The sequence below is a fragment of the Pogona vitticeps genome, chromosome 4 (assembly GCF_051106095.1).
Source record: "Pogona vitticeps strain Pit_001003342236 chromosome 4, PviZW2.1, whole genome shotgun sequence".
Classification (NCBI taxonomy): domain Eukaryota; kingdom Metazoa; phylum Chordata; class Lepidosauria; order Squamata; family Agamidae; genus Pogona; species Pogona vitticeps.
Window position 1 is genome coordinate 64,806,017 of NC_135786.1, and position 11,484 is coordinate 64,817,500.

General features: G+C 40.0%; 1 protein-coding gene across 2 annotated transcripts in view; it reads left to right on the top strand.

The window, feature by feature from the left end:
• Positions 1–322: 322 nt before the first annotated feature.
• The window catches only part of LOC110086551 (cytochrome P450 4A4), a 23,075-nt gene continuing 11,913 nt past the window's right edge, over positions 323–11,484 (top strand). For both annotated transcript variants that reach the window (XR_012086385.2, XM_020807522.3), the window contains exons 1-6: positions 323–1,091; positions 2,259–2,400; positions 3,684–3,728; positions 4,809–4,936; positions 8,216–8,346; positions 10,070–10,221. Coding sequence is in view for 1 of the 2 variants with exons in the window: in XM_020807522.3 (XP_020663181.3) it covers positions 888–1,091; positions 2,259–2,400; positions 3,684–3,728; positions 4,809–4,936; positions 8,216–8,346; positions 10,070–10,221 (802 nt within the window). In the remaining variant the exon portion in view is untranslated. The remainder of the gene's footprint in view (positions 1,092–2,258; positions 2,401–3,683; positions 3,729–4,808; positions 4,937–8,215; positions 8,347–10,069; positions 10,222–11,484) is intronic.

The following is an 11,484-nucleotide window of genomic DNA, read 5'->3' on the forward strand; positions in this document are numbered from 1 at the left end:
TGGCGTGCTCTGGTCCCTGGGGTCACAAAGAGTCGGACACGACTAAACAACTAGATGACGATACCATACAGAATGCCCTGTGCTTTAAGTTGTATTCATTTGCAGTGGAGCATGCTGTCCCCTCGCCTGTGTTGAAATATGGCTGGCTTGGTTTCTGTGCACAAAACAGGATAGGACCCTTTTTGTTTTAATCAGGTAGCAAAAAAAAAGGGGGGGTTGTCCCTCTGAATCATGACATGCTAAGAATCTTCCAAGCAAGTTATACAACTCCATTAATAAATCATGTTCAATCAACCGCATAAATGTGGCACCCGCACTTGGTAATCAATGCTCAACAGATACCACTGCTGAGTTCCTATGCTTTTTCTTTTCCCGAAAAAAGAAACACAACAACCCAGTGCAGGAGTGATTTTTGAGTGCAAAAATGACCATTCATAGCTCCAATCAAAATCACAGCCTCTCTCTGACTGCATTTCAAATCTCAGTTTAGGGAATTATATACTCTCACATGTTCCTGAACTGTTGTCATTTTCCAACATAACAGACGGTTGTGTTTTACTGGATGAAAGGGAAATGGGTGTTTCCGTTCAAGCTTGCTGCAGGACATAACAGCAGCTGCACTGACTGTAGCCAAAGAAACACAGCAGTTGTAAGGGAAGATTTTATTGGCTGAGAGTGTGTTCATTCCCCTTTGGTAATGTTACACTCCCTGAAGTGAAGTTTCCTGTTGTGCATTTCTTGGGAAAAAGAGATACTTTGTTTTGAAACAGAAATCACTCCGATTCTCTTGGCAAAACACAAAAGACAAACTTCTAAGAGTCAGTGCCTAGCTGTTATTAGTCCAGCCACAAAGAGAAGACAACTAGCTGGAAATACAAAGTGAAAGTATGGAATCTGTATCAAAATTCATCAAGCAAACTTCTTGGTTGCCTCAGGATTTCTCTCTGATTCTCCATGTGGTAGTTTTTGCCAGCCTTACCTATGTGGTGCTGAAAGTCATACAGCTGTATCGGAAGAACCAGCAGCTAGTCAAAGCTTACAGCTCTTTTCCAGGACCTCCTGCCCACTGGCTGTATGGCCATCTCGAAATGGTAAGATGACTTTAAAGTTTTACTCTGTGTCTGGTGCTTGAATGTGTACACAATAGATGTAATGCACAGAGCCATGGGTGGGTGCATCTGTCTGTCATCATTTTGTAAAGAAAGCAAAGTATTGCTGTTCTGTATGTGGTTTTTTACTGTCAGGGTCATAATAAGTGTGTCATGCCATCTAAGAGCTAAGCCTGCTTTGGTTGAAAAAAAAAAGTCTATAACTGCAAGTACAAAGCAGATTGTTTGGTCATTTGATGAAAATCAACTACCGTTTCAGTTAGCATAAGAACTTAAAAGATTTTTAAAACATTTCCATGAGTGTCTAGTCTGTTGCATGTTGGCCACGTGTAATTAGAATTGCAAGAAGAATGAATTTGTGAGGAAAAAAAAGTCATAATTAGCTCTCTGTATTATTGAACCAGACTAATGTATAGTTCAAATGAATGTATTTATGTATTTAAATTTTTTTTATCTCTCCTTTCACCTTAAAAGGACTCAAATGAATTTATTTATTTATTTATTTATTCAAAATATTTTTACTCCTCCTTTTGCATTAAAAGGACAGTCCAGCAATGATACTAAAGAGAAGACACTTCTGGTTTGGTTTTGTTTTTAGTAGGGTTCAGGGTGCATTTTTGGCACAATGTAACACATTATTTGGACTGTCCCTAGGCTCACTGAAGTTGTCTTCCACTGGTGAGCAACTTCAAGAAGTCTACACTGGAATGCAAAGGTGGAAGGAGATTTTTCAATCAGCACTGAAAATGTAATGAAACAGTATTGATAGCATGCAAAATATTTTTTTTATTTTATTCTTATTCCTGTTTCCTACTTCTCATGTTAACATTTTATGGGTTTTGCCTCCCCTCCTTTTGAATTCAGAAATCTAGGGCTTGTTCATGTGTAACCTGCAGATTTTCTTCTCCATGCAAGAGGCACAAAAACTTGTAAAACGAAGCCCATGCAGACTACAGAGAAATCAAACAGATTATGAAAGATAGTGTTGACCTGTGCAGAGGAGTGTCTCATTCGGTAGTTAAACTTTTTTTTTTTACATAGCCTCATTAACCACTGCTTCATCTCTCTCATAATCCAAAATTAATTTCATTATTGACTGACTACACAGATACAAATAATGCAGATTAAATATTTCAACAAATAACACAGGTGAAACCAGAAGAAGAATTCCAGAATCTAGTAGAGTGGACAAAGATATACCCACATTGTCATTCATTATGGTATGGGCCATTCTTGGGTGTGTTAGTCATCAATCATCCTGAATATGCGAAGATGGTGTACAGTAGAGGTGGTAAGACATTGGTTTCTTATGTCCTTCCCATCAAATGGTAACAGTAATGTGTGTGTGTGTGTGTGTGTGTGTGTGTGTGTGTGTGTGTGTGTGTGTGTGTGTGCATGTGTGTGTGTGAACTTAGCAAGAGATAGTTCCTAGTGAAACTTTACTATTATTCTATAGTAGATAAAGAGTCTTCTAGGGGCTGCAAGAATTAAAATTGTCCGAATATGGAAAATATATCTGGATACTCGTCTTAGATTGCTTAGAAGAAATATAAAAGAAGATAGTTTCATTAAAACACGGCAATATTTGTTATTTTTAAAGTTCCAATTAAATATAATGGATGACATTTTGAGAAGTTGACAGATATTGGTCTGTTGTCTTTTGAGCTTGATAGAATCATTGTTTTAAGGGATTATAGGAATGGATTGTACTATACAATAGCACCTCAGTTTACGAATGCCTCGGTTTAATGTAATTTTCAGTTTACAAACAGAAATCCGTTGAAAATAATGCCTCAGTTTATGGAGGTTTGTTTTGGTTTTTTTCGGTTTGCGAAAAAATTTCCCCAGGATGCATTGTGCCTGGAGGTTTGTAGCGCTGCCCCTGTTCCTACGACAATCCGTGTTTTGGTTTACAAATTTTTCACTTTACGTAATGTCCCATAGAATGCATTAATTTCATAAACTGAGGTACTACTGTATATACCGATAAATAAAATGCTGAGTATGTAATTGTATGGGAAATTGGGTAATAACATTTTTAAAAATTTAAAAATACTGTTCAGAGCAAAATTAAATAGGGGTTTGTGGCTATTATGCAAAGAACTATTTGCAAGAGTTGCAGATGAATACTTAAGGATTAGAAGCAAGGGAGAGAGCAATTCTTTCCGCTCTTTTCTTTTGTTATTCACTTTTCACAGACTAATTCTCATTTTACCTCCCTAAGAGTATGACCACATTGGCAAGCTGAATCAAAGCTATTCAACTGGGCCTTGGCTTGATTCACAGTCTCTTTTGTGACTATATTCTGTTTAAGTGACCACACAAAGACCCTGGGTTGTTGTGGTGTCTGTGTCCACACTGCCCCTCTATCTGGGCCTGGTTTGATTCGTGCTCGAAGCCCCTCTTCCTCTGATATGCCCCCCCGGCATTTACAATCAATCTGCTGTTAAACTGCTTATTTCACTCTTATCTCCTACAGAAATGATTTCACAGATCATTTTAGGAAAGTGCAATTGAGGAAATAAGCTTCTGTTTTTACAAGCTTTTCATAGCATGTCTTTCTCATTTATTCAGATCCCAAATCTCTTGCAGTATACAAATTCCTCGTTCCATGGATCGGTATGTGTTATGTTTCTTTAATGATACAAATTGTATTTGTGTCAGTTATTTCCATGTATGACAGTTTTTCAAAACCCGAAAGCTGCTGTAATCTACAGGAAGTTGCTTGTCTATTTACTAAAATAGTGTCTGCTGGAGGGTTTACATGCTACCTTTATTTGTTTGTCTAGCATCTTTGGACAATGCTACAAGGGAATCAGATAAGTATATGTATTGTACTGAATCTGAACACGGTGAATATTCTGAATATTTTGAGAATGTGTTTTATTGTTACAATATGTTATGAGAACAATATTTACATCAGAGAAATATATTTAAAAACACCCTTTTAGAAATAATGGGAAATATGTATTCTTCAGACTCATATTTTAAGCAAATATTTAGGTAAATCACAGAGATGGATTCTCTTGGGTTGTGTATTACTAATCTCTGAACCAATAAAATTTCTATTCTCAAGATGAGCTCCTGGCCTTAGTAGAAAGTGTGCTTATACCATTTCTATCAAAGGGAGAAACTGATTATTTTAGGCCTTAAGAAAACATCTGAGGTCCTGGATATATATATCCAGGACCTCAGATGTTTTCTTAAGGCCTAAATAAAACCAGTTTCTCCCTTTGATAGAAATGATATATATATGGAGATGACAAACACCCAGGGCAGAAAATGCCAAATTAATATCACCTCAGAAACTATTAAGTGAAAACATATCTGAAGAGACGGTTTATATATATAAACCTTTTTTAAACCTATATATAAAATGTATGTATATTTTAGGTTTATATATAAAATAAACCTTCTCTTCAGATAAGTTTTCACTTAATAGTTTCTGAGGTGGTATTAATTTGGCATGTTCTGCCCTGGATATTTTTCATTTAGTGGTATTCACAAATGTAACTCTTTTATTATACAAAATAGAATATATATACCTTGGTTTTTTAATGCATAAGGATAAGCTGACCTGAGATGGTGTTGTGCTCTTTTAAAGATGGTATAAAAATGTTTATTATGTTTACAAGCAAATGAATAATGGAACACTTTTGTCTTGTTTGTCTCTTCTCCCCTTCCCCCCCCCCCCATTAGGACTAGGGTTGCTAATTCTGGGTGGGCCAAAGTGGCAGCAGCACCGGAAGCTCCTCACCCCAGGGTTCCATTATGATGTTCTGAAGCCTTATGTGACGGCTATGGTAGAGTCAGTCAAGCAGATGCTGGTAAAACAAGTCAAATCAAAACACCCCATTGCTTCTCATATGAAGTCAGTTTTCCTCCTTTTAGAAGTGAATTTCTCTAAATACCGTGTCTTTTCAGCTGTCCCTCCACTCTGAATCTGGTGCTGTTGAATGCCAGGTCTGTATCCAACAAATCCCAGATTATCCAAGACTTTCTTCTGGAGGAGGATGCAGAACTGGCACACATAACCGAAACTTGGATGTGCGGGGAAGGGGGTGTTCCCTTGACTCTTGCCTGTCCTCCCAGTTATGCAGTCCAGCACCAGTGTAGACCAGAGTAGCCATTGTTTATAGAAACCCTCTTGGAGGTTATTAGGCACTCTACGGTGGTGAAGCCAGGTTGAAAGCACACTCTGTTTGATGACCTGCGGAGGGAGCCTAACAGGGGCAAAATGTCTTTTTTGGTCCTCCTCAATATCTCAGCTGCCTTTGATACCATCAGTCACGGTATCCTCCTGGGGAGGCTCTCTGAGCTGGGAATTGGTGGTCAGGCGCTTGCCTGGCTCCGATCCTTCCTGGAGGACCATCCTCAGAGAGTACAGCTTGGGGTGTGTGTTTCGTCCCATGGAGTCTCAATTGTGGGGTTCCACAGGGCTCGATTATCTCCCCAATGCTGTTTAATATCTACATGAGGCTGCTGGGTGGGGTCATCAGGGGGTGTGGGGCTTCGTACCACCAGAATGCTGATGACTCCCAGGTCTACATTTCCTTTTCTCCAACCACAGTGTATACTGCTCCATCCCTTCAGCACTGCCTGAAGGCTGTACTGCAATGGATGCAGGAGAATGGACTGAGGCTGAACCTGGACAAGACAGGGGTCCTGAGGGTGGATGGCCCTCCATCGATGCTTTGGGAAACTCCCTCTCTTTTTGGGAGTGACTCTCACCGCGAAGAGTGAGGTTTGCAGCTTGGGGGTCCATCTGGCTCTCACCATGGAAATCCAGGTGGAAATCCAGGCGGAGTCAGTCTGCCTATTTCCATCTGTGGCGGATTGCCCAGCTGCATCCCTATCTTGATGTTGTGGCACTCACCACTCTGGTCCATGCACTTGTAGTCTCAAGATTAGACCACTGTAATGCGCTTTACATGGGGCTACCTTTGAGATTGATGTGGAAGCTTCAAATGGTGCAGAATGCGGCGGCCAGATTTCTCAAGGGGATAAGAAAATAACAGCATATTTCCCCTACTCTGGCTGCCTTGCATTGGCTGCCCATTCATTTCCGCATTGATTTCAAAATGTTAATGATGACATATAAAGCCCTAAATGGTTTATGACCTCGATATGTAGTGGAACGCCTCCTCATACCTAGATCTACCTGAATCACTCGTTCTAGCCAGGAAGGGTGGCTGAGGGGGCCTAACGCCGAGGGAGGCCCGGAAAGAAAGAACAAGAAACTGGGCCTTCTCGGCAGTGGCCCCTCGCCTTTGGAGCAATCTCCCCTCAGAGATCTGTCTGGCTCCTTCTCTGGGTGTTTTTAAGAGCCAACTTAAGACCTGCCTCTTTAGGCAGGTTTTCCCTCCTGTCATCACTTGAATATTTTTTCCCATCTTGAACTATATTACTATTGTTTTTATTATATTATATTGTTTTTATTCTATTTCTATTGTTAGCCGCCCAGAGTAGACTTCGGTCTAGATGGGTGGGGTATAAATTTAATAAATGAATGAATAAATAAAATAAATTTGTCCTTGAGAGTGAAAAAATGGTTGCACTGTCCTTCAGATTATAGCCAGTAAGTATATCTGGCATGAAAGATATATATTATATGAAACTATTTCTTCTCAAACCTCATTGGAAATTATTCTTACCTTAATGAAATGGCCATTTTCACAAGTTCAATCAATCATATGTGTTTCATTCTATTATGTATACCTTGGTTATCATTGCATTGCTTTGTAGGGATTGACATTACCATATTAGCTGGAACTGTATGCTGTGAGTATCCAATACTTGTGAATAGAAACATAACTGAATAATAAAAACACTATGCTTCAGAAGGAACAGGGAAAAGGCTGTGTGGTATCTAAGATTACACAAATGCGAGAGTGGGTGATACTTTTTATTGCATCACTAAAAATAATTACAGTGGTGCCTCGCTTAACGAGCGCACCGTATAACGATTAAATCGCATAGCGATCCGTTTTTTCGGATCGCTAATGCGATCGCACAACGTTTTTCCTATAGGGAAAAATTCGCTTTGCGAAGACCGGTAAGCGTTTCGCTTACCGATCTTCGCAAAACGACCCCCGCCGATCAGCTGTTCGGCGGCCAAAATGGCCACCGGAAGCCGGGAAATGGCCTAAAATGGCCGCGCACAGCGTTTTCGCGCCCTCGTTAAGCGAGGCGAGAGCACGAAAATGGCTGCCGGCCATTAGAAAGCTTCGTTGAACGGTGAGTATTTGGCTCATTTGGAACGCATTAAACCATGTTTAATGCGTTCCAATTGAAATCCCTGCCCCGTTCAACGATGCTTCAGCATAGCGAAGGTTAATCCGGAATGGATTAACCTCGCTATGCGAGGCACCACTGTACTCTGTTATTGCTTGGTTCAGTGTGGTTGGAATTTTTACACCCTGCTCTTAACATAATTGCCTATCTTGCTTTGTCCCCAGACCCAGACCCACAGCCAGCAAGAAACTTTTCTATTTTGAAGCAGGGAATGCGAGTGCCTGGAAGCAGTGTCAATCAGAGAGTAATTGACAATCCTGCTGGCCTTAACAATAGGGCGTAAAAATTCCAGCCATGTTGCAGGAATGGTGCATGAGATTGCACACACACACCTCAGACGACTTTTAAAACTAAAACCTGAGTCTGAGATCAACTCTCCAGGCAGAAATGGCACAGATATTTAACATTAGTTTTGGACCTTTATCTACAGTTTTTCTGCACTATCTATAAAGTAGTGCTGCTAAGCCTGAAGAAGTGGAATTCCTCCATGAAAGCTTGCAATGTGTTTGATTTCTTTTTAGTGGTCTAATATAGTGTTCTGCTTAAAATACTGCATAAAGGTATCACCCACTCTTGTGTAAACACTATGCTGACACATATGATGATCTAAAAATCATGAAAACTGAATCTGAACTTTCATTTCATCTTTTATTTTTGCTGACACATATGAGTTTTAACCAAAACTTATTAGTAATTTGGTGTAAGTGTTCTTTCAACTACCCCAGCAAAATGCAACCTCGTATAAACAACCCAGTCTGGCTGGAGACTTTCCTTTCCTTATTCTCGTTCCTGTTCCTTTCCTGAAATATTAGGATATATTGGAAAATGTCGTCTCCAAAGACACCACAGCATCAGTAGAGATGTTTCAGTATGTCAGTTTGATGTCCCTCGATACCATCATGAAATGTTCCTTCAGCTACCAAAGCAATTGTCAAGTAGACAGGTCAGTATGAACATTCTTTCTTCACATGAAGTGGGAGTCTGCCTTGTTATAGAGGCAAGGGCTTTTTAGATTCGGAGGCTATGAGGACACATGTGTAGAAGGAAAGCAAACTTATTAAATCCCTCCAACGAGACAGGAAGGGAATAATACAGAAAAAGAATGCTTACAGTCCTATACTGCAGTCTCATGGCATAATGGTTAAACTGCAGTACTGCAGCTAAAACTGTGCTCATGACCTGGCTTCAATCCCAGGTAGCCAGCTCAAGGTTCATTCAGCTTTCCGTCCTTCTGAGGTTAGTAAATTATCCAGCTCTCTTGGGGGTGGAAACAACGTGTAGCCTGCATAATTAAATTTTAAACCACCCAGAAAGAGTTTTCAGTGCTATGGAGCAGTATATAACCAGCATACCCCCCCCCCTTTTATTTTCCTCTTGAGAACTCCAAGAATAATAGTAGGCAGGCCCCTTGGATCTGGCCAGTTGCACAGTTCTGCTCTACAGTTCAGCATGAGCTGAGGTTCAGTTGGAAGGACATCTTTTAGGACTTTTATAGGACATGTGACTCATTTCCTGCCTTTCAACCTAAGAACTATATATTCAAGGCCAACTGACAAACAGCATGTGACAAGGCAGTCCATTGAAGACTTGCTATCCTCCCTCTGCTAGGTGCATAGATTAGACCTAAACTAAAGGTTTGAAAACACAATAAACCTGCCACAGCAGATGCATGATATATGTCTCATCAAAGAAATAGCAGAGAAATGGTACTAATCTTAAAATAAACTTAGAACTGCAGAACTGGAAGTATCCTTATGGATACATGAACAAAAAAAAGAAACATTCAGACCTGACCTGCAAAGGCAGTCAGGCACAAGAGTGAGAAAAATGTGGCATACCAAACCTAACTCCTTGAGTTGAACATGGTGTTCTACATGTGCCACTGCAAACCCACAGGTAGATTTAGCTCTTCTTCCTCACACCAAGGATTGACACTAGAATGAGATGTAAGCACAAGATCCCAGCAACTTCTGTGATTTATGTTTGCATCTTCTTGCACTCCATTGTGGGGAAGGACTACATGGGAGGAATTTTTAGAAGCTGTCTTTCTACCTGTGCAATGCTTTAAGAGTTACAGTGGGGTCTTGACTTAAGAACGGCTTGAGTTAAGAACATTTTGACTTAAGAACCGCTCTCATAGGAAAATATTGACTTGACTTAAGTACTTAGATTTGAGTTAAGAACTGAAAAAAACCCACGTGGGAGGCAGGGAAAGTGCAAAATTTGAACTTTCAGTTAACTGTTGGCCAGTGAAAGGGGTGCCTGTCTGCTTCCTCACTCCTCCCAGTGTTTAGAGAGTGGATTGGGAGTCTTCAGACTGCCTGGTACTGCCTGGACTGTATTTTCCCTGCCTTCCCTGAACCTTTCTTGACCTAAGAAAAAAAGAAACAAAATATACCCCTCTAGTGGTCGAAGGCAGAATAGCAGCTTCCCATTAGTTTCTATGGACGGAAAAGAGCAGATACGGATCAAATGGTTTTCAATGCATTCCTATGGGAAATGCAGATTTGACTTGAGAACTTTTTGACTTGAGAACCGCCTTCCAATACGGATTAAGTTCTCAAGTCAAGACCCCGCTGTATTTTCAAATAGATCTGTAGTCTGTTAGTGTCTTCCCCAGTATGATTCTCTCCTGAATCTTAACCATTTCAACTTTGTATCTGCAGGAATAATTCCTACATTAACACAGTCTACAACCTCTCCTTTCTGGCCATTGAGAGACTGAAAACACCTTTGGTCCACAATGATCTCCTTTACTCGTTCAGTCCCCAAGGGTACCGTTTTCACAAAGCTTGCAAAGCAGCCCATCTTCACACGAGTATGCAAACATATTGGTTTTTCTGGCTCACTCTTCTGGTTCAAGATGTTTGCCTGGCATTCAGCAAATATTTCTATAGTCTACATAATATTTATATACTGAGTTATAAAAATATTCAGGAGGATCAAAAGATGTGAAGTAAAGTTGGCAAGGAGAAGGGGAAGAATATGGGAATGCTTAAATTTAAGCCAATTTCAGTTTTTGTTTAGATATATGCATTGTGGAATTGATAACTAAGAGTTAAAATATTGACTTCGTTCAGTGGCTGAAATCCAATAGTAAGTCAGAACTAGAGTAGGCACACTGAATCAGCAGGGATTTCTAGTTGTAACTTACTACTGGATTTAAGCCATTTGTAGTTTGTCAATCATATAATGTGACATACTTGTGCTTATTTGTTACTTTTCATGAAGCCATCTTATATAAATACACAAACAATGATTTATTCAGAAGGTTATTTATTGAAATGTAGCTCTGTGTTACTACACTAACGCTCAGATTCTCACCTCAAGGAAAATTCAAACTATAGACAGTACAAAATACAGGAAATAGTAAAAAGTCTTCCTGTAGAGAGTGAGTCTTCATAGGAATCTGCAGTATGTATACAAAGGTCCATCTAGTCAAGCATTGGGAACAATAGCTGACAGCAATTTTCCAGACAGTCATTGAATTTGGGACTACCACGTCTTAGAATCTTGACTGTCAACCACACTGATTAGGGCTTCTCAAAGTTGAAGTCCAACTGCTCTCTCTCTTTCAGACACTACCATCTGCTACTATTCCATACTTCTTAGGCCACTGATTCTTCTGACCCTTTCCATTTAGTTTGTTGTCTGATCAGCCTCCCTGAGACTCATTTTTCAGCCTCTTGTACTCTGAAATATTGTGCATGTCTAATTTAAGTCATATCCTGATAAACCCTTTGTTTTGGCTTAAATCTGGTGGTTTCTCTGCCCTTAAAAATGTTCTTCTGCTTTCCCTTTAGGTTCCTTTTCCTTAGTATATCACCGTATTTTTCAGTTTATAAGATGACCCAATGTATAAGATGAACCCCCCTTTTCTAACCCCAAATTAGAAAAAGTAGGGATCAAAGGGCTCTCTTTTTGCTAAGCCCCGTGCCTTGGCAAAAGGCAAGGAAAGCAGCTGTCAAGAAGGCACAGAGCTTAGCAAAAAGGAAGGGAGCAACGCCTCCCCTTCCTTTTTGCTAAGCCCTGCACACTCTTGATTTTTGAAAAGGCACGGAGCTTAGCAAAAAGAAAAGAG